Source organism: Typha angustifolia, chromosome 1 (assembly GCF_048772165.1).
Source record: "Typha angustifolia cultivar Huaian chromosome 1, ASM4877216v1, whole genome shotgun sequence".
Lineage (NCBI taxonomy): Eukaryota > Viridiplantae > Streptophyta > Magnoliopsida > Poales > Typhaceae > Typha > Typha angustifolia.
Genome location: NC_133239.1, coordinates 7,810,883 through 7,835,437, shown reverse-complemented (window position 1 = coordinate 7,835,437; position 24,555 = coordinate 7,810,883). Strand labels below are relative to the sequence as shown.

At 35.3% G+C, this 24,555-nt stretch overlaps 1 protein-coding gene across 2 annotated transcripts in view; it reads right to left on the bottom strand.

Moving 5' to 3' along the window:
* Positions 1-1,231: 1,231 nt before the first annotated feature.
* Positions 1,232-24,555, bottom strand: part of LOC140775472 (homeobox-DDT domain protein RLT3) — a 32,836-nt gene continuing 9,512 nt past the window's right edge. For both annotated transcript variants that reach the window (XM_073118830.1, XM_073118905.1), the window contains 10 exons: positions 23,450-23,536; positions 23,229-23,360; positions 22,328-22,468; positions 19,264-19,386; positions 18,682-19,155; positions 9,495-9,926; positions 8,741-9,358; positions 8,460-8,564; positions 8,112-8,337; positions 1,232-1,745 (listed from right to left, as the gene is read on the bottom strand). In XM_073118830.1, the coding sequence (XP_072974931.1) occupies positions 1,723-1,745; positions 8,112-8,337; positions 8,460-8,564; positions 8,741-9,358; positions 9,495-9,926; positions 18,682-19,155; positions 19,264-19,386; positions 22,328-22,468; positions 23,229-23,360; positions 23,450-23,536 (2,361 nt within the window). In that variant the 3' untranslated portion in view covers positions 1,232-1,722. The remainder of the gene's footprint in view (positions 1,746-8,111; positions 8,338-8,459; positions 8,565-8,740; positions 9,359-9,494; positions 9,927-18,681; positions 19,156-19,263; positions 19,387-22,327; positions 22,469-23,228; positions 23,361-23,449; positions 23,537-24,555) is intronic.

The following is a 24,555-nucleotide window of genomic DNA, read 5'->3' as shown; positions in this document are numbered from 1 at the left end:
GCACCTGAACACTATAAAAGCCCAGCACCACTGTAGCTGAGGGCCGTAAGCCCGAGGAGAGAATGAAAGGGAGGGGAGAAGAAGAAGAAGAAGAAGAAGAAGAAGAAGAGGAAGGAAGAAGAAAAGGGAAGGGAGGGGAGGGGCTGTGGACCCGGGCTGGCGGGGAGGGGGCCGGCGGCTGCTGGCTGGCTGGCCAGCAGCCGCCGGCTCCGGCAAGCCCGAGCTCAAGGCAAGAGAGAGAGAGAAGGTAAGAGGGGGAGTGGGAGATCTCACCGGTGGTGGGCCGGTGTCGACAATGGGAAGAGAAAGAGAGTGTGAGAGAGAGTAGAGTGAGAGGGTGAGAGAGAGAGAAAGAAAAGGAAAGAGAAGGGAAGTGGGATATCTCACCGGCAGCGGCGGTTCTAGGGGAGGTGGCGGCGAGCCGATGTCGACAATGGGAAGAGAAAGAGAGTGTGTGAGAGAGAGAGAGAGAAGGCGGTGGAGGAGGGAGGATGGCCACGGCGGCAGCTGTGGGCCCCGCAACACCCAGCTGGCCGAGCCGGGTTGGCCGGCCCGACGGCTGGGTGCATGTGGCGTGCCCAAAACCAACCTCGGCAGGTGAGAAAATTTCTCACCTGCTCGGCTTAGCTTAGGCGTGAGGCCGATCACGTCGTGCCCAAATAGATTTTTTTTTTTTTTTTAAACTTTTAGGGCTGGGTTGTTACATCTAGAGCTCACCGCATGGGGTTGGGGCAACACAAGGAAATAGTTGTAATATTTTTTTTATCAAGGGATGAGGTTAAATATAATGTCATGCCAGAAACTGGTGCTAGTGTGAGGAAGTTTGTCACAATAAATGTTAAAAAATTTAGAAATATTGTTTCCCTCCTACAATGCAAAGAAAAAAGGAAATGCAAATAATTATGCATTAATTACTATATAATGCGATAATATGAAATTCATTAAATCCGTGGTAGAATAAAAAAACTACCTACTATTATTAGTACTCAAAAGTCAGTTTAAAACATCACCGTTCCCCATATATACAATTTTGTTATTCTCAAATACTTTGATATCAATTTTATGTCACATTAAATATTATTGTTACTCATTATATGTAGTACTAAACTAAATATTACAATAGCTTATGTATTAACTCTCTTCATCCGGTATTAGAACTTAAATCGGTTATGCCTATTCCATCCTTATTCCGCAAGCAAACACAGCCGTAAATGTAAAATTATTAATTGAGTAAACAGAAAGAGATTTAGACTTTTATTTCATTATAGCTCACTAAGTGATATTCAGATTACAAAAACAGCCAATCTGACATTTCCTGGCAAGTGCTGAACTGACATAAGAAAGATGAACAAAAAAGAACTACAAAAGATTCAGATGAATGAAGTAATGAATATTGACAGGAATGTTCCTTTGCTGTGTTTGATGGTCCAATTGTACAGGAGAATTGGTATTCTGTTTGGGGGGGAAAATCACTTTCTGTAGATGCCAATCCAGTTTGAATTTCCGCGTCTCAAAAACTATCAAGGTTACAGGGTAACATAGCTCCGCAAACTTTGGGAAAATCTCCACTTGACGACAAAGCTAACAACAGACCAGTGAAGGCATGGTCATGAGATACTTCTAGTGATCATCCACCCTTAAGTTTTTCGCATGTAATGTCAACCATCAGCTTATTGCTCAACATTTGCGATGGTCAAGAAAAACCTTCGAACTCATTTCGGACTATGTGATGTTGGCCCGCTTTCCTGAAAACACTTAAATTTTCAGGTGTTTATCATGCAAGGGACGGTCATAGAACTGAGGAAACAAAAATTAATGTTTTTCAAACAATTCCATTATATTTACAGTTATGTCTAGAATGGACGTAAGATTTTACTTTATGAAGTACTGAAGATGTATAAGTAAAACAAAAAATAATTCTCAGTGATTCAAGCACATAAATGCAACAGAAATATAAGGAATAAACATTTTAAAAGGAGAAATCGTATTTTACCTCTTATGATTTGGCTCAATTTTACGAGGCACCCCATATATTTTCAATTTAAGCATTAAAATCTCGTATGTGTTTTTAACTTAAGTATTAAACTCCCGTATGGCCTTGACTAAAGTACAATTATTATCTTTTTTATTATATTTGACCTAAATTTGAAGACCTAGATTGAATAGTCCATACATCTAAACTAATACTAATAAAATTTTAGATGATAAAGATATGATAAAAAATATTTATATAAACAAATTCAACCTCTAATGCAATAAAATATGATAAAAAGATAACATTTACACTTTAGTCAAGATCATATGAGGATTAATGCTTAAATTGAAAATACACGAGGCTTTGTGAAATTAGCGCAATTTAAAATGTTTTGGGATTAATGTGGCCACTTCAAGTGGATTTATGATATCAAACTTAAAGTATTCAGTCTCTTCATATTACCAGCTTATGAAGAGAATTCAAGAAAAAAATATTGATATTGTTAAATAATAAAAATTGCTTTCCGCATCTTCAATTTCACTATTTATTATGGCAGTAAGAAGAAGCTACTGGACTCTACCCATCTAGGGTGTAGCACTCCACTGCTTCACCTAGCAGCATGACATTTGTATTGCTCTCCCACAACTTCGATGCTGGCAGCGACCTTGTTGGGGGCATCGGGCATCACACCGATGGTCGTGCTAAGCCACATGACGTCGAAAGATGGCAGCCACCCACATTTGTCAAACAGCCTTAAGGTTTAAAATTGCTAGGCAGGCCGGGAGGCCCACCTTGACAGTTTGGCAATTCAACCGACCAAATTAATGAAGCGGGACAAATCGCTCTATCGGGTTTGATAAATAACCATTCTAAAACAATTCTCTCTTGCGGTGGCAATGAATGGCAATGGACGAGAGATCCATCTCTCTCGATCATTCTCTCCCAAGCAGAGTGGAGGACAGTGGTTGGCAACAAACAACAGGGGATGATGATGGATGGTAGGCTCGTCCACTCTCACTCTTCCCACCAACAAACTAATTGTTTTCTTTCACCGTCTTGATTCTTGAATTCCTGCTATGCTAAAGGAATTAAGTGCTAATTGATTTGTGAATTGTAGTTTGTGAATTAGTTGCAAATTAGTTTGTGAATTAAGATTCCTAAAAAATATTTTCTTTCATTGTCTCAAACTCTTGATTCTTGAATTACAATAATCTATTATGCTAGAGGAATTAATTAGAGGGATGATACAAACTAGGTCAAGTCTGATAAAATCACGGAGACATTGGACTCAATGGATTGAATCTATTTATTTTTAATCAATTCATGATGTAAGCCTATAACGCCAATTTAATTAAGTTATATGAGCATTTAAGGCAAGTCCAATTAAATCATATAAACTTTTAAGATAAATTCTAATTCTAGTCGAGTCAGCCTTTTACGGCTAGTCCTAGCAGAATTCGTTGCACTCGACCTTTATATATGAAAGTGTTAGGTTTCTTTGTCTAATCATCCTAAGCATTGAAAAATTATTTTAGTCTTAATTTTATCTTAGGAGTAAGTGTAAAATGATCTAGAAGTAGAAGTATGTTAATCTTCTTCTGCCACTATTACCACCGCCATCATCCCTCCTATAATTGAAATCCACTATTTTCCACCCTCTCAATCAACTATCATTCAATCTAACTGAAGTCAAGACTCCCTTGTTGCAGACTAGACTCTAATCGATCCATAACAATTTGGTATCAGAGCTGTTGTTATCCTTGAACAAGATGACAACCACACGCAGGATGGCGACAAAATTAGAAGGCGAGACTTCCACAGCTAGTCCTCCGATTGTAACCGGTGCAGCAATAGAGACTAGTGACTTGCCACCAGAGCCGTTGACTCCACCTCTGATGACTACCTAGCCGGAGGTGTTGTAGATCTTGCTATCACTACAAGCATCCATAGCAGAGATGGTGTTCGCTACTCACAAGCTCTGTGACGAACAGACACCACAGGCACAAACAGAGAGACGCGCGGTAAAACCATGGCCAATGGCGTTTGCCGTAGCTCCCAAACCTATGAGCGCCAAACCAATCAAAGAGGACGCCCTAGGGTTTAGGGTGGACCCATCCCTTAAGCATGCACATCAATGGCCAAGGACGTACTAAAACTCCACCGTATCCAATGTCTAGGGATTACTCTAACCCGACAAAGCCTAGAACTTGGCCTAAACCACCTGCATTTAGGGCTTGGACCGAGCCACTTGCAGCAAAGGTTTGGCCGAAATACAATAGGGTAGACCCTAGCATTAGGGCTATCAAAAAAGCTCACTGGCTCGTGCTGAATTTTTTAACTGGAAAAGTTAATTGAGCCGAGCCGAGCTCAAGCCAGCGAGCTCGGGCTCGGCTCGAATTAGCTCAAAATGTATATTATTATATTTAGTCTATTTATTTATCTAACGTTATCTAGCACAGTTGGTAAGAATACTTTTATCCTCATCCATGACTTGAGTTTGACATAGATTGTAAATTTTTCTAGAATACTATATTAAATTTTTAAAATGAAGTTCACTTTGGTCCCATATCAAAAGTGAAAAAAAACCAAAATGGTCTTTACATATCGTCTTACACATTAAAATATGTTCTCTCCAAATTGAATAATATTAATATTTTAGAAATGAGCCACTCAAGCCGAGCCAAGCCAAGCTAGAGTTATATCCATTTCGAGTTGAGACGAGCGGAGCTCAGCTTGCTCGAACTCGACTCGTTTACACCCCTACCTGACATGATCTGCCTGCACCAATATCAAGGCTTGAGCAACCTGTGACTAAAGGTTGGCCTAAGCTACCTGTGGCTAGGGCACGCAATGGTCCAAACCAATAAGCTGTGGAGTCGATGCCATAGTGAGAGACCACTCCACATGGCAGAAAAGACCCACGCAGGTGACGAGCTCATGCAATCCACAAAGACGGGTCATTTGGAGAGGCCCACATCCAAACCATATGACTCAAATTTCTCAAGTTTGCGGGAGGTGATCCATTAGACTGGATCTATCGAGCGAATTAGTTCTTCGCCTAATAAGGGACCTAGACCATTAGAAAGTCCTAATAGGCTCGTTCAACTTAGAGGATGTTGCGATCAGATGATTCCAGGTAGCACAATGGACTCAACCGTTCTCATCTTGGGATGAGTTTGCATCCGCCCTATGTACTCAGTTTGGCTTGACCGAGCACGAAGACTTCCAAGTAATCCTAACTAAGCTGACTCAACAGACTACATTCCGAGCTTACCAGGAGTTTGAGAGGATTAGTAACAGAGTTTATGGATGGACAGACTAGGAACTCAAAAGCACCTTCATCTCTGGCCTCCGACGGGACATTCAAGCTAAGGTGAAAGCCGCCTATCCACGACCTTTACTAGAGGGCTTTCTCCACTGCTCCGATAATGGAAGATAAGCTAAGAAAGTTTTAGAATGCGTCGCAAAGCAACTGGATAGAATCGAAGGTGAGAGACACCTAGCAACCACTCTTGTCATGCCAACTTGACTACGGCGGCCTTCAAAAAAGGCTCGAAAATAATTTCAAACCAAGCTTGATTATGAGAGCTGCCTAGATCAAATAGGCTCAATAAGGCACAAAATAATTATAATATATATATATAATATGAATTATACTTTCTATATTATATTACATTTTTGTTATATTTTAAAATTTACTTAAGTGGCTTATTATATACTATGATCTTATAAAGTTTAGTTCTAAATTTTGATAATAGCATATCTTTTCTAAATACGTGGATATTTTCATTAGTTTATATTTTTCAATTAGGCCTTATTTTAAGCTATTTATTTCAAGCTTGATTAAGCTTAAAATTTGGCTTGAATTGATTAAGGCTTGAAATTACTTATTGATCAGCTCGTTTAAGCTCGAACTCAATTCGAGCTTAAAATTAACTCAAAATTAGCTTAAATTGAAATGATTTCAATTCAAACTTGATCATAAATGTAGGCTTGGAATTATTTTTAATTCAAGCTTGATCAGAGCCAAGCTCCATCAAGCTCAGCTCAATTACACACCTAGTTACCAACATCTAAGAAATAGGGTATTTTATAAATCACACCCTATATTTTACCTATTTTGTGATTCATACCTCGTTTTTAATAATTTTGTAACTCGACCCCTCATTTTTTTTCTATAATCCTAATTTAACACCATGACGTTATTTTGATTAACTGATATCAACCAAATTACTAAAATACCCTCACCATTATTTTTCCTCCTTTTCTCCCTTATCTAAAGAAGGCATGAGTAATTTAGATATTTAAAAATTATTTTATATATTATAATGAAATATTCCTTTGCTGGTACCGTTTAAATTAACAAAAGGTGTTAAATAAGAATTATAAAAAGAAATAGGGGTCGGATTACAAAAACCTCAAAGACGGGGTGTGAATTACAAAATAGATAAAATATAGGGTGTGATTTATAAAATTCTTAAAAATATAAAATAAATTTGATGTCAAACACCTCAGACATTTCACACTTACCATATTCTTATTGCACCATTCTTAGATTCTACTTGCAACTATCCCACATTCCACAAACAAGTGTTGAATTGTCTCTCTACTTTTCCGTACGGACCCTTCAACTTCAACCAAATGCTTTTCTCATGTTCTCCCTTGTAAGAATGTTCTTTTGACAAACTAACCATATAAATGTTCAGATCTTCAACGGTATTCTCAAGCTCCAAGTTCCATAGGAGGGAGATAGCCCCCCTCCATAATTTACGAGACTAAAGGGATCTGACCCTGTACCTTTTATTAAAATTCTCCATTTCACCTTATCTTTCTGCCGCCACTTCAATGTTTTCCAATGGCAGATGCAGTTCCTGCTCCTCCTTACTCAATTCATTATCTAATATTCTTCTAAAAGTAACTGCTAAGTACTCAATTCATCATCTTCATCCCATGCAGTCTCAAAACAACTTTGGAAAATATATTCCTAAGCAACAATTACCAGCCCAGATATCTTTCCAAAAGCTGCACACTTTTTTCATTGCCAACTTATCTCAGAGTACCCATCTGAGATCCAGCCATATTGGGACTTGGAGTTAACCCCTGGCTCTCACATGTTTGATCTAGTTGCTTCACATTGCTTACCATGCCTTAGATCTTAATTGTTCATATAGATCTCTTGGTGCACTTGCATGCAGGTCAAATGTTTGTAGTATTCCGCGTAGAGATCCATATCACCTTTGCTTTAGTCTTTAGCACTCTCAATCATAAAGTTGGTAGTCCAATGCACAAACAAGCACATATATGTTTTATGTAAGTTTGACTAGAGACTCCATGTTGAAACTTTTGGAAAAGTTTCAACATTTTCCCTAGCCATTAGTTCTGCTTAGCACATATATGTCTTTAGCACTCTCAACATTTTTAACATTTTCCCTAGCCATGTTCAAAGGATAATCTCAAGATAGAGAGAGATAAAGTGCTCTTACTTTATTTCGCCTCAAGATGAGCAAACTTCAAGTGAATTTTATGGCTATAAAAGTGTTACTTCTTTTTCTAAAACTTTGAGATGAAGTGTTAATAGGGAGCTCTAAATAGATGGTTGATCATGAGTCTTCTCTAAAATGTGTTTACATGTGAATGGTTCTTAGTTCAAGTGAAACAAAGAAGGTAAGACAAGCAATTGTTTAGGATCAGAAAGTGATGTCATAAAGAAATGCTATATGAATCTTCGGCAACATGAGTGTACCAGGTGGATTATTCCATGTTCAGTAACATAGAAAGGAGATGTCCTGATCTATTATTCAGGCTTTTCTTTGAGTCAGTCTGCACTATAACTGATTGGTTTGGTATAAAATGAACAAACGAGACTTCAGACTATGCATGTAAGAACTCAAGCCCTACAAATGGTGCATAATTGTTGAGTGAGCTGAATGAAAGCAAATTAATAATGGTGCATTGTTGCTCACAATTATTTTAGTCATAAGAAACCCATTAATTGCTCGGAATCATTCTCCTTAATGTGTAAGCATAAGAAGCTAGTAGCACTGGAAACTATAGCATGCAACAGTACTACAAAATAAAACATCATAAAGATTAAGAAAGAACCATAGATATAGATTATGGCAGAACTACAACATACTTTTCAATAAGGGTATGCTTCTGTCTGTCCTACCAGACTGAGCTGTTTCCAAATGAGGAGCAATAAGAGAATCCAATTTCACTATCCAAAGTGCAACGGCCGAAGTTGTTTGTGGCATTGTCTGGAAGTAGATAATGATATCATCCACAGAGGAATTAGAACCTATCATAGAAGCACATTCGCTCAGCCAATCTTCGTTTATCGCCCCAACAAAATCAGCAACAACCTGCCATGGATAGTTGTAAGAGGGTAAAATGGGCAAGTACATGACAATATCATCGTAAAACTAAATAAATTTTATGACCACCAATGACATAGTAACAACAGCTATAGCTAGACAAAAATGACCTGCAGAAGTTCCGGTAAAGACGACGTGCGTCGAAGTCGCTTAACCCACAGTTTGTGAGCAGATTTCATCCATGAACTGGCCAATGTTATCTCAGGCATTGTCGCCTACAGAAAGTAGGAGAGAATGAAAAACATCTTATAGCAGGTAAGTAATAACTAACAAGACATGCTATAAAATTTTTTTTTTTTCAGTTCAGATCATCCTTTTTGTGAACATGAAATTTCCAGTCTAAGTTGATACTTGCAAAAGGTTATTCCAGATGAGTAATTTTGTGTCTAACCTCAATTGCATGAATAGCTGCCTTGAGGGCCTGCAACTGTGAAGGTAGAACCTTATGTTTCGGAAAGTCACAGATGCCCTCTGGTTCCCTACATGTTGCCACATGGACAGCATATCTTTCTTCAAGATCAAAATCTATCTCAAATGTAGAGTGACATATTCTACAATGCTTCTCATCTCTCCAGTACAAGTCATGGCAACTCTCACAGCGAGTTAATGACTCCATATATGACCTTTTACTGAATTTTACAGCATTAAGAACAGAATAAAAGGAACTCCAAATCCATTGGTCAAATGCCTGTGATCTTTCCCATTTTTGTTTCTTTTCTTCGCCTTTCCTCCCAAGTTCAAGAGCTATTACACTGGACGATGCTGAGAAATTGTTCGTTAATTCTAAAACTGTAGAATTGTCAATATCTGATATAGGTGAAGATCCACTTCCGCTGCTATTCTCCAAGTCAGATGGATCAGATACCCTTGTTTGCCTGATTTCATGTTCATCTTTCATATAACTTTCCATTGTTTGACATAGAAACGCTTGCCTCTTCTCCAAAGATGCAAGAAGACGAGCTTCCCTTGTGCCTCTGCTGTCTAAAACAGATAGCAGGGCAAGCAAAGCCTAGAATGATGTCAAAGGATAAAATTGATGGTTAAGAACAAACCATGATCAAACTTATTCTTGAAATTATTATTCCAAAGAGGAAAGTAATTTAGTATGGTCTTATAATCAGCATATAAGGCAGAAAATGAACAACCTGTGTGCTATCAATCACTTCCCAGTGACCATCTTCAGAAGACTCAAAGTAGACCCTGCGATGTCCAGGATCATTTGTAGTACAAGGGCCAAGAAAAAGCCAATAATTATTGTACCTACGATCAGACCCTAAATAAATGGATTGCAGTGGGTGCACATCCTGACCAGATACTTCTGTGACTTCAGAGTTATCTCTAGAGTCACCAAATTGATGTTCATTTTCATTATCAACTGCCTGCCCCTTCTTAGATTTTGAGCTGATTAAAGAAGAATCAATAGGGAAAGAATGCTGTGATGATTCTTTGACATCACGCATTGATCCCTTCCATATAAAACTGGATGGTAGTTGGTAACTTGTTGATGATTTCTTTATTTTTGCACCTGATCCATGAAATGAAGCTGACAGAATAACAGAGGCACTTCTTTCTGGCTCCTACAAAAGTTAAAGAGGCACAATGAGATAAAAGAAACTGCAATCAATAGTTAGTCCACATAAGGACAAATATAAAGATTTTTCCGAAAATATAATACACAACACTTCAACAAGAAAGGATCTACTTCTGCCAAGAGCTGTGATAATAAGCACCCAAGATGGATCAGTACAAATTGGGCATATCCACATGCTACATATTCTTGCTGGTTCAAATGGAGCAGCAAAGAATGTGAAACAAGATCAGCACAGGTTCGGGTTGCATTGAGGAGTATTCAGATTCCCTCATTTCCTGGTGTCAAGTTGTCAACAAGGAACTGGCACAGTACATGACAAACACCTACTGATGGGTAAGCATGGCATGGCAATCCTGCCAACTATTGTCATGATTCAATAGAACTAAATCAAATAAAATCAGCCAAATCAAAACAATGGAGACATTCAAGAAAAGATGATCCACATCTGGTTGAGAACCAGAATACCATACACGAGCTGTTATGACACAGGAGCATAAAGATTGACAATATCTTGTACCGAAGAGTCGTTGAGTATAATCCAGTTGGAACCGACTTATTTTAGTTTTAGTCTCTTTTCCTAACATATTTCGCATTATGCATGAGAAGCCCCTTAAAACTAGGGGTGGCAAATTTTGACCCGACCCGATAATCCGTATCTTAATCAGGTTTGGGTTTAACTTAATTGGGTTCGAGTCATAAACGGGTCAGCCCACCAAATACGATTAATAATCGGGTCGTGTTCGGGTTTATATAACTAGCCCATTTTGACCCGTTTAACTTGTTTAAGTATACAGGTCAGTTCAGGTTGGGTCAACCCGCCAACCCGCTTACCCGCACTATATATATATATATATATATATATATATATATATATTCTAAACTTAATAACCCTAACTCCAACTCTCTCACACACTCCCTCAACTCATCTCCCCATCGTTCTCTCCCCCACGTCGCTGCCGCCATGATCTGCCCACTCCCCACACTGCTGCCGGCGTCTTCTCGACATTTCCCCTGCCGACTCCTTCCCCCCCTTCCCCCCGGTTCCCAACTTTGAGCCCTGATCTGTGCTTCTGTTGACTGATGCACACAAGCTTTCTCACAATGTATGTTCATGTGCTTCTGTTTACAGGTCAAGCAGGCGGATGAACTTGAGAACATCCTTACCAAGAAGTTTCTTAGATTTCTATTGATGAGGGCAGAGGCATTCCAAGTTCTGAGGAGAAAGCCAGTGCAGGTGTTGTTATGTTGGTTCACCTTAAGATTGAAAGTTCTTAGTAACATTGATAAGTTATCTGATGTCTTCTGGTTCTGGGAAAAGGATGTTACATCTGTCTACATATTATTGTGTTACTGGGCATATTATATCATCCATCAGTTAAACTGTGACATGTTAATATTTTGCTGCAGTAATGATAGATAAATGTATTTTAGCTGGATTTGTGCTTTTATTTGTCACTCGGTACTTTCTTTCAGAACTTAATGTGTACATCACTTATCTTCTAATCTATTTCTTTGGTAAACATTTTTTGATAATAGCATAAATGTTAATATATCTCTTATGTCTTATGTATTCTCCAGCTGCATCTTTTACTAATGGAAAAAGGTATAACAAATCCTCTCTCTTACAGGGTTATGATATTAGTTTTCTAATAGCAACTATCATTGTGAGGACATGCACAAGCATAACTGATAGACTTTATTGTGCAGTTCATGGAGGTAAACTTTCTCATGCCTACAGTTTATATTTTTTTTTTCAAACTTTGTGTATGGTGCTTCAGGTGCCATCTATTTTATATGATACAGTTGAGGTTCAAAATTACCTCTATTTTATGGCTGCAGTAGTTCTTACCTTCAAGACTACATTTTTCTGGTTTTCAGTGATTTGACATCTAATTCTGCATGCTGCAGGACATTGACAAGGAGATCAGTGAGTTGAAACTGTCAGTAAATACACGAGGCATTGACAAGGATATCATTTTTCCTTTTCTATGTTTTTGACGATAACAAAGCTCTGTAAATCATCATCAGTCATTCGATTGGCTATTTATTTAAAGAAACTGTGACTCTTATAGTACAATCACAGATCCACTTCCTAATATTCATTCAGAATGGCGTCCATATTTTTCAGTTGGAAGATAGTTGCTCAGTGGACAATTGAGTCATGGCTTGAAATGCATATCAGCTCATGTGTTTTTGTTGTATGGATCTTGATTCATTTTCGATCAATCTCTGCTGAAAGTTCCATTATATGTTTTGCACTCATCTGACTTGTTCTAACAAATGTATTGAGAAAAGGTACGCAAGTTTTTGCTCATTCTTTCCCTAATTCTGTTGCTGTCATCTGTACTCTTAGTATCATCTTTCACTTCCAAGATGCATGACCATATCCTTCATGTGAAAGTTCATTTGTTTTAAGTTAATATAGGTATCTATGTGAATTCGCCAGATAAACTAATGGAATACATTATGAGACACTGATCCTTTGGTCTTAATATTTTCCAATATCTATGATGGTTCTAATGATCTCTTGAAGAATGTTATTTTTAACTAAAGAATTAAAGATCAGAAGATTTATTCTGGACATCTTCTATTCTCTTCTTCAGGTATAAGGAATCTGAGCTGAATATGGGTGAAAACAGTTGCATAGATCGTTGTGTTTCATACTAGAGGTAAGCATTTTATTGTTTTCTTATATAAATATTCAAAAAGTTTAGTCCACTAACTATTTTATCATATTATGGCAGAAAATTTGGTAGCATTGGAGGAACTAACAGAAGATACTATAAATTTGGACTCAATGACTAATGCAAGTAAAGTTGTTGACTCTATCGAATGCTCAAATTGTATAAATCTAATTTGGTGAATGCTCAATGACTAATACAACTAAAGTTTTTTTCTCTATCTTATATCTTAGTTATTAACATTCTCTTTTATTTTTTTTGACAGGGTCATGATCTTTGAAAAATAAAATAGAGGGCTTAATGTTATTGTTTACTTATTATTAACTATTTGTAATTTATAATGGACTGTAAACTTTCAATTTTGTTCTAATTATTATGGGATTGTTACATTTGAGAGTTATAACTAAAACTGGTTGTATGGATTTATTCTAAATTTTATTCCATTCAATTTGTTGTATGAATTTGAGTTTAAGAGTTAGAACTTTGTTCTAAAGTCTAAACTTTGTTGTATAACTTGTATGGATTTGTTCTAAATTTTATTCCATTCAATTTGTTGTATGGGTGTGGGCTTAAGAGTTAGAACTTTGTTTTAAACTCTAAACTTTGTTTTAAACTCTAAACTTTGTTGTATGATCTTTTGTTCTGATGAATTATTAGAATTGTAATTTTGATATTATATGAGTTGAGTTGAAAATAAATTATTTTGTTTATATGAGAAATTAATAAATATTAAATTTTATATAGGATTTATAAATAGATCAGATGGTGGTGCAATGTGTCATGTAAACCCGACCCGTTATTAAACAGGTTAAATGGGTCGTATAAACGTTTCGTGTTAATCTAACCCGTTTATTAAATATGTCGTGTTACCCATTTAATAATCAGGTTGTGTTCGTATCTACCAAATGCCTGATTATTAATCGGGTCGTATTCGTTGTTAGGGTGAAGTTGACCCGACCTAAGCTTGTTTAACCCGACCCGATTGCCCACCCTACTTAAACAGATATATATTTAATTTTTCCATTGCAATAAATTTAAGTTGGGGATAGTGAAGTTTACATATAGCCTTCACTAACATACAGAAGCCTCATTCACTAGGATGCCATATCTTCCTATAAATTTGTCTTTGTTTACACCTACGAAGAACGGGTACTTTGTTTATCCATCTGTACTGGTATCTAATATGTATCAAATACCGTACGGCACCGATACGTTCTAATACATATCAGATACGGCTGGAGGAGTAAAATTAATTTTAATTTTTCGACATGACTCCGATATCTTTTTTTTATGCTAAAAAGTGATATAAAATATATACTTTACATACATATATATATATATATATATATATATGATTCCAACCTTTTATGATACTTTAAGGCTTTGTTTATTTGATAATAAATTAAACACAGCTTAAAAGCCATAAAGATCGAAACTAATTGTAGATTAATAGTTGAATTAGGTTTCAATATTTCGCTAAAACTTTGAGTTACCTATCAGCTTCTTTTACCATATCGTTCTAAAGTTTGACATGTAGATACTAAATTTATAGCTTTCTTTCTTTTTATCTTATCATTTTTGGGATAATTATTTTTTACATGTAGATACTAAAAACTATGCTCATATCCTACTTTTAAGAATTTATCGTATCCCCATATCTATATCTCCATATCCCTATATCCCGTATCTGTATTCGTATTCGTATTCGTGCTTCATAGGTTTACACCAAATACATTCCCATTTGATTTTTACATTAGATCAATAGTGAACTGGCTTTTGGCTAAGGTTCCCAGTTTCGGTTGATCCCAGGCTGGGGTTTCGGCCGAAACCCGATCTGTTTCAACCGAAACGGGTGGGAACACCCGGATCCTACCCGGGGGGCATCAATAATTGATGTGTGATGTCCTCCCACCCACAGCAACTGAGTAAATCTCCGGTGACCTTGACCTCCGGCAATGTTCTTCAACGAAGATCCGACGACCTCGACCTCCGGCGACCTCGAGTGAGTTTTTTTTTAGTTTCTAATTCCTCTTTCTTTCTTTTCTCATTGTGCACAGGTAGGTGTTCCTGTGGTGAAGCAACAGCTGCACCTGCAGCAGGTGCTGAGCAGCACCTACAGCTGCTGCTTAGCTACTAAGCTGCAGCAGGTGCTACTGCTTATGCTACTCAGCACCTGCAGCTGCAACAGTAGGTATGCTGTTGTTGCAGGTGCGTAGTAAGCAGCAGCACCGTATAAGAACTTGAGAGTTGAGAGGCTGAGAAGGATGGAAACTGAAAATTAGAAAGAAGTAAAGAAAAAAATAGAAAAAAAATTAAGAGGGTTTTATTTTCCTAAATTTTAAATTAATTTATATTTTATTTTGATTTTTGTTTATATTTTTTAATTAAAGAGTTAAAATATCAATGGTTCTAAAAGAAAAGTCATATGATACCGACATTGAGTGGCAACATTGCAGCACTATCGAGCAAGATAAAAAACATGTTAAATGCAACTGGTGTGGAAAGAAAATGAGTGGTGACGTCAGCCGTTTGAAATAACATTTAGCTAAAAGATAAAGAAATGTAACAGCTTGCACTCAAGTGTCTTTGGAAATTATAAAATAGATGTTAGCTCATTTAATTGGCAAAAAGAACGATAAACAATCTACACAACAAAGAGAGTCAATGGTTCGTGAAGAATTGATACGTAATCTTATACACATTGATGATAATAGCAGTGAGCAGAGTGAGAAAAATGAGAAGAGATAAATAAGGAGGGCAATGAAAAAGAGCAAAAATATGTATAGAGAGGAAGAGATAAGAAGAAGCATTGATGATAACTTTCAGAGATCTAGATCAGTTAATGCTATACAATTAGTAAAGCCTGGTGTTCCGCCTCCTAGTTCAAATAATATTGCTACTAAATATCTTGACTCAGAGATAGATAAACTTTGCACTTACATTGAGACATTTAAACGATATTGGAATGAATTTGGTTGTATATTGATATGTGATGGGTGTACACAAAACAAAAAAAGAAATATAATTAATTTTTTAATGTACTCTGGCATGAGGACAATATTTTTGAAATCTATGTATGCTACTGCTCATTTCAAAAATGCAGATTATATTTGTCAGTTGATGGATGAGGTGGTACAAGAAATCGATGAAAAAAGAGTAGTCCAAGTGGTTACTGATAATACGGCCAATTATAAAGCTGTTGAAAATTTACTTATGATAAAAAGACCTCATTTATATTGGACGCCATGTGCTGCATATTGTATTGATCTAATGTAAGAGGATATTGCAAAAGAGCCTAAAATTAATATGGTCATACATGAAAGTCAGAGGTTGACAAATTTTATATATAACATGATTGGGTTCTTAATTTACTCAGACAGATGACTGGTGGTAGAAAAATCATCAGACCCGACATCACTAGATTTGTCACTTATTTTTTAGCCTTGCAGAGCATCATACGCTACAAGAATGATATTATGCGGATATTTACATCACAGGAGTGGTCTATAAAAATCAAGAATATAAAACCTAAAGAAAATCTTTAGATGAAACTTTGAAAAATATGGCTCTTGAAAATGCATCTTGAGATAATATTACAATTGTCACCACAGTATTTTGAGCCTTTTGTTAAAATATTAAGACTTGTAAACAGTGATAACAAGTCTAAGATGATTTTTTTATATAAGGCAATAGATATAGCAAATGAATCAATCAAAAAAAATGTGAGCCAAAGTTATAAGAAGTAGTGGAAGATGATTGATTCTAGATGAAACAAACAACTACGTAAAAATATACACGCTACTGGTAGGCATGCTTTTAAGTTTTAAGTTTTAAGTTTTAATTTACTAATTTACTTTTATTTATGAATATTTAAAAACTTGAATGCTTACAAATTTTAAATTTCTATAGGGTATTTTCTTAATCCAAGATTTCAATTCTCTATAAATATCAATAATAATAGTGAAGTCTTGTTGGGAGTTAGGAACGTAATCAGCAAGCTTGAGCCAGATATTCATAAACAAATCCTTTGCGATAATGAAATGAGTTATGATTCAATTAAATAATTTTATTCTTATTTGTTTCAAGTTATAACTTTCAATATAATCAGTATGCAATAATATATTTCTGATTTTAGATTGAGAGATATAGATTGAGAGCTAGACAATTCAGTACTGCAAAAGTTGCTGCAACTATACCTCATAACACTCCAGCTGAATGGTGGTCTATCTATGGATGGGGGAGGCACCAAATTTAACACCAATAGCAAAGAAAATTTTAAGTCAAACTGTATTCATCAGTGTGAAAGAAATTGGATAATTTCTCTTTAATTCACACAAAAACATACAACCGATTGACAATGGAAAGATTGGAAAAGTTAATTTTTTGTCATTATAATATGAGATTGAGGGAAAGAAATTTAAGAAAGCAGAAAATGAACAACTGATTGATTTAAATCATGTTTTTGATGAAGAAAACCCCTTTACTCCATAGATCAGAGAAATAAAAGACATATTATTAGATGACATAGATAACCCATGGTTAGATGAGATATTAGGAGAGACCACGAAGAGTGTCAAGGCTGATACAAGTCGTTCAGCAGCGAGAGATAATATACCTAATATTACTAGTCATAGTCCTAATAATACATATAATGGTGAGATCGTCCTATCTACATTTGTTGAGGAAAGTCAAGGAGGCATAAGAATTGAAGACAGAAAAACTAAGGATGTATATACATATCAGCAATGTCGTCCTAAAAATATTACTTCTCATGATTATGGTACATCGAGTATTTATTATTTGGAACCATCACAGGATCCATATGCTAGTTATTATCCTCAGTATCCTCAGTATTCTCAGACACAAGATTCAAATGCTGGTTATTATCCTCCTCAGACGCAAGGCACACAATAAGATCCATATAATATGACTTGTATGATAGAATCACTTTTTGGAGCATTAGGCCCCAGACATCAATATTTACAAACTTATGGTGATTATGATGATGAAGACTGTAGAAATTTACAAGAACCAGCTTAGTATTCATCAAAATTTTAAATTTTGAGTAAGTTAATACATTTTTTAATTTTTTAGACTTCATATGTGAGTAATTTTTGTTTTCTTATTTTTCTATCATTTTTTCTAAAATTTTTTGCATTTTTCTATATTTTTAAATAATATTTAAAATTTTATATAATAAAAAATAGTCCGATCCGATATGAACGGCTGATACATATCGTTTTTCTGGACGGCCAATACCGATCCCGATACTGGGAACCTTGTTTTTGGCAATACAATAGTCCAACCTCGAATAAAAGAACTAAGAAAGGGCATCCCCATTTCCATTTAAAAAGCTCATCATCATCAGAACTCTATCTCATACGAGATGTTGGCGACGTGGAACCAGGAATTATAGGGATCATACCTAAAGTAAAAGAATGACACAAGTTCCTGCTGTAGAGAAGCTAAAAGAACATTTGTCCATAGTAGTATCAAAAGACTTTTGGTTTTTGAGATTCCAGCTTAAACGGAAGTAATGGAAAAATAAATGATTGTTCGGTAAAATGGATAATCAGGCGTATACAGAGGTTTACGAATTCAACACCAATTATATCAAGGAGAATATCAATAGTTAGTGGTTAGTGAAAATCTAGCTTAAAACAAATGTAACAGAAACACGAAAGATAGAAAAACCTAGAAAGTAGAAATAGTTATCAATATTAATGCAACTACATTAAGGAGAAGTTTGGAATTACACAAAGACTATCTTATGGAATTATGATAGGTAGTTCTATAGAAATCAAAAGCAATAGTATTGCAAATACAGGCTTAAGTATGTGGTCATCACATTGCTATCTTCAGAAGATGTATGATATTTTTTTCACAGTACAGAATGCTATATATGGGTATTCACTCAGGGCAGAGATTTATAGTCCAATAAGCAAAGCAGGGTAAATGCGGTTGGAAAGAAAAACAAAGAAACAACTACATGAACAAACAGCAGCAAATAATTATATATCACTGTGGTGGAAAATGTTTGACTGAGCAACTTTGAATTACCTCAATTCTTAAACCAGGACCAGCACCGACAACAAGATCAATCAATGCAATTAAAGTGTCTAACTTCTCATCAATGCTTAGGTCTGCATATTCACCTTCCATTAATCCTAGAACCCATGCTTCTCCAGAATAACTTTCATCAATTTCACTATACTCAGTCAACTTCCGGCCAACTTTCTTAACCCGAACCTTGGACTTCACAATCCTCCTTTCATGTCTAGTTGAATTCATCTCATTGGAATCATCAGAATCATCACCACTACTGCTTGTGCTGGCATCCACAGAGTCATTGTCAACACTTCCTGAATCCTCACCGTCTGATTGAGGATCTTCTTTTCCCTTGATTTGAGGATCAACACGGAGACGATATGCAGAAGGTGCAATCTTTTCGAATAATGTGATGTCACTAGAAAGAGTTGAACAAATTATTTTCTCTAGTCCTTCTATGGTGCTAGGAAGGTCAAGCTCAGCTATCTGAAAGGTAGATATAAAAACTTACATCTTCTGAATATAATGGAAACTTTTAAATTAGTATCACAGATAATTATTCAAGGCCAGTATTAAATATAACTAAAGTAGGACCTGAGGAGATTTGGCCAGCTCTGAGACCTTTGATCCACCACTTCCTTTACTCGCCAATAAAGAAAACAATTCACCTTTCAATGTACGGGGACGTAAACCATATTTTGTCATCCGATTCCTCTCCTAAAAAGAACACATAAGAGATCAAAGAATCACCATTTTTTTGTTAGTTTTTGGATATTGTGTCTATAAACTATGTTAAACTCCTTGAACTAGAAGAATGATAATATATGACCACAAATTGGATGTAATCAAGAATTAAAAAAACAATGTTAATCTACTTAAACTAGAAGAATGATAATATGTGACCATAACTTGAATGTAATCAAGAAAACATTAAACTCTTAAAAGACTAGCAAACAAAACTAGGATTACATACATTTAATAGTGTACATAAAGTAATAAAAACATGCTATCATGCATAAGAATAAAAGGTAACTAGCTGATGTAATACGAAAATACCAAAGAGAGCTATGAAGCTGATAAGCATAAGAATGAACAAATTTAACTGGCTTAAAGGCATAAAGTGGAAACTATTGTACCGAAGAAATTAAAGACCACACCATAATCATGAGCAGTAGAAAGATATTTCCTGGTACATAAGTCATTGCAAGTGCCACGGGACATGGCAAAGTAGAAAAACAAGAATATTGTGAATGGGATTAAACTTTGCTGATTGGAACCCAATCAGATGATAGGGTAGAGAGTAACTACTGTCCTTTTGGAGGACTATCAGTGGCAGGTCACAAGTGTCATGCTGTACCACACCGAGACATGTAATAGCATAAAAAGATACACCAAAAAAGGCACAGTAAGATAGGTTTCTCAAATGCTTGTTTGACATGTCCGCCACAATGGCTTTAAAATAGGAGATAAGCACTGATGGCTCATTAAATACAAAAGCTGACATCTTCCTTTTCAGACATCCTAAGGATGTGAAAATAAAAGCAAACAATTGGTCCATCAAAGTTTAGGGCAATCTCAAATTTTAGGAGCAAAAACTAATTTAACTACAATAAATTTTTTTCACTTTTAGGTAGTGAAGCAACTTCTTTTACCTATCTTCCAGCTATATAACTTTATCAGATAGAAGAACTACAAGATATAGGACAGTAGAAGCAATGTATAACATGAATCAAGTTTTATCAGACAGAAGAACTACAATATGTTGAAGGGCAGTAGAAGCAGCATTTTAGCAGCCAATCCCGATGCTAAAACAAATACTTAGAACCTTACCAGTAACATATAGAGAAATTATATATAGAAGTAAACTACTGGTCAGAAAGCAACTCTTTCATAGGTTATAGGATTATTACACAGAAACTCTTGTACTGACAAAAAAAATTTCTTCAGCACACAAATTCCTCTATCTTAATTATAGCTGCTTGCTAAAAGGTAAAGTACTAGATCAAACATCCAGATAAACAGTACTTTATTTAGGTCATTTATATCATACAAGATCACTTATCAAATTTGGCCATTACATCAAGGAAAATGTTAAGAAAATACATGGCATGATGTAGAACACTTGAAACTCAATGAGCAATACAATACTCAGATTTTTAGGAAGCAAAAACATAAATGTTACCAAACCTTTGCATAACTGTAAGTTGTTAGCTTTATAGATATTAGGGGATTTTTAATATCACCAACATATAAACTCATTGCAAAAATACCTTTTTGCAAAGTCGACTCCTTTTTGAAATATGTTTGCAGAAAATTATTGTATCATTCATGAAAACTAGCCTCCGTATTCTTTTCTTACGAAACATATTTATATATGAACGATTTAAAGGGCACTTGATCCAAGAATTAGCATATATAGAAAATATTTTTTGTAAATGATAATGAGATGGTTTTTTCCAATTATAATGAAAAAAGTTAGGTGATATGTACAGAAAAGGGTTTCATCAATAGGACTAAATAGGTGGCAATATACCAAAAAAAAATGAAAACTCTAGATATTGTTGTCAATTATCCTCCTCAAAAAACAACTTATATGTGAATATTCTGCAAATTCTCTAACTTCCATCCACATCAGCTTAGGATCCTTCCAATTCAACCCTTTGTCCTTCCAAATCCTCATTAGACTATTGCAGTAATATTCTAAAATGTAATTACAGTATGCAGGTAATCGAGCACCTGCATAGCGCACAAGCAATATGTGACACATATGCAGGTGCATATGCTTTTGCTATTTAGTAGTTCTTGAATTGATAAATCTATAGAAAACAAGCTGTATTCAGAGGAAGTTAAAGATCTATAGAAAACAAGCTGTATTCAGAGGAAGTTAAAGATCTATAGAGAACATGCTGTATTCAGTGATATGGAAGATAGGCACTTCTCTCTATATAAGTTTTGCTTCATATGGCAAGTAATAGTTGTCATTAAAAAAATCGTTAAAAAAAATTAATACAGTAAGGATTCAATAAAGTCATACACGGGTGCTATTCAAGTTAATTTTATATAAGGCACTTGATGGCAAATGCATATACGACCATCAAGGGCCCCACACAAACTCATAGACCACATTTAAGAACAATGTTATGTGCAAATACTATCTATAATTCTATGTTGGTCCTCCATCAGTGTCCTCAATAAATGTAAGTTACGAACCTCCTCCAACATGAGACCTCCACTCTAATAATGCAATTTTTACCAAGTGAAGAAAGTTCAGATGGTCTTGTAAATTAAAAGAATAAAGCATCTAATAATAATATAAAAGTATCACGGCATTCATTCTTCATGGTTGTGGACAAGCTAATTCACTATGTAGTTGTCCATGAAAGATAGTATCTTCAAATGGAATTACCTACTAACCACGACAAACTAACACGACATCCAGACCAAGAAAGAAGGATGTGCCACAAATGATTGGAGGACTCATTCATAGGATAAAGATATGTGACACAACTCATTTTCTATTCATACATTAAACAACATCTATGCAACTGCATGAAGTGTGCACACTATGCCCTAAACCCTAAAGAAAAGTTGATCCACAATTCAGAAGATCCATTTTAATCACTTCATAAGAAGCATGAGATATGCAACTTTCTACTACCTTGTTAAAAATATCTCTCCGTAATGTCCTTTGTTTTGAACCAAAACCAGCTGCAACTAAGACTTGCCGCAGAATTTCAATCCAAGTAAGAGGATTGAGGGACTGGCTCCAGAAATTCACATCAAATTCCTGTTCTCTAACCTGCATGGCACACAGCATAGATGTACTATGTTAGTGAAATGGTCAGTGGAATAGCCACCAATTTTAACTTAAATAGTTAGATCTAGTCATTCATTGTCAAAAGAATACAAGAAGTATAAAAGCATTTCAAAGAACTTTCCCAAAATGGCATGCTTTGTTAAAAAAAAGTAAAAGCTGTCTCAAACTCTCAATTAATAGTTATGTCCCCTTATACATGAAGCTTATTGATACAACTTAGTTAAGAAAATCACAACATTATCCATTATATTAATCATTAATTAAAAAAAAAACTTTTGCCTATATTCTCAATAGAGTGCATCTTAATTCTTAACAAGAAGTGGATCCATTCTTCAACTGCCAGTTGCAGACCTAAAATGTGTCTACACGACTTTCACTGATGCACTCTAATGAAAAAGCAAAATCCAACAAGATAGGTCTAGAATGCCTCCCATAACTTATTTTATGAAGATCACCTTCAATTATATAAAGTACTAGAGCTGAACATCTAAGGGACAAGTTTCTCCACAAATTAGAGAGTCACAGAGTACAGCCACACAGAGCACAACTGGGGAGAAAATTTCTACTTTTCGATTGGCCTAAACTCAACTTACTTGTTATAACAGTAATAATAACAATAAGGATAATGATAATAAGGTTACAATTTATGAAACATAATGACAATAATAAGTAATAGTAACAACAAAGAAACTTCTAAGGGTAAATTGCATAATATCAACAATATACAGGGTCAAAAACTTACAAAATTCAAGAAACTGAGGAATCTGCAATCTTTAAAAGAACGTGGAATAAATCCACTACTTTTTTCTCTTTCCACTTCTAAAAAAAGAAGCTTGAGGAGGGCTACATGTACTTTCCCCAGTAACAAGGAATCCTAGAAGTGACATTAAAACCAACATCAGAATACAACGATTTTGAATGCAGAGTAATAAATTATAAAATGGTTCTTCACAAGCTTTGGACCTTGTCATGGAATGCCTGAGCAAGCTCGTCAAGGGTAAAGGGATTTACATCAAAACATATAGAACGTGTATAAAGGAATCGGAGAACCTGTCAAGAATGGACCTGACATTAGATACACATTTTAGGACAACTGAACAGTGAAAAGGGATTTACATCAAAACATATCGAACATGTATAAAGGAATCGGAGAACCTGTCAAGAATGGACCTGACATTAGATACACATTTTAGGACTACAACTGAACAGTGAAAAGAAACATAGCATGACTTCCTTTAACTATAATCAACCATGAAGCAGAAAATTATGTGAACATGTAAATTGTACATGTTGCTCAGAAGAATAAATGTAAATTGTTGCTCATGGTGGTTATTTGATGCAACTGAGCACATCAAGTTATCTAATGATGATTTGGAAGCTGAGGAAATGAAAATTTGTTTTTTAAAATCTTAAATATGTTTAAGAAGCACTTTAAAGAAACAACAGCAGTAATGTTTGCATGATATGATCCAGTAGCGGACAATTGAGTTAATCTTACAAGAAACATCAAAAGCTAACAATTTTATGACCTAATATAGTTTATTTGAACCTGCTGTTTAAAATATATCTTAAATATGTTCCTTTAGAAGTAATATAAATAAATAATTAAAGTAGTTAATGTATGATATGCTCCAGCAGCACATAGAACTATAGTGGAGGTAAATTTACAAGAAAGCAAAAGCATATGATTTTATGATCTAATTTATCTTATATGAACCCACTTCAAATAATATCATAATCCTTAATCAGATAGTATTAAGTGAGATGTAACATAATTTTCGGATGAGTTTAAAATGGGTGTATAAGAATAGATAAATCACAAGCCAAGCAATGATGCTGATGTTGGAATATCCTAAAATTCTCATCAAAGCCAAATGAATGTTGCATCTCAATTCTCATTGCTTATAACAGCAATACTTCAGGTAATTACCAATTACAAAAGTAAGTGTATCTCATTAACTGTATCAAATCTAAAGATGATACAAGGAAATGTAAATTTTTCCAATATTTTCCTCCTCTTCAACAAAATAAAGTTTTCCTTCACTACTTAGCGGTAAGATCAGCTGATA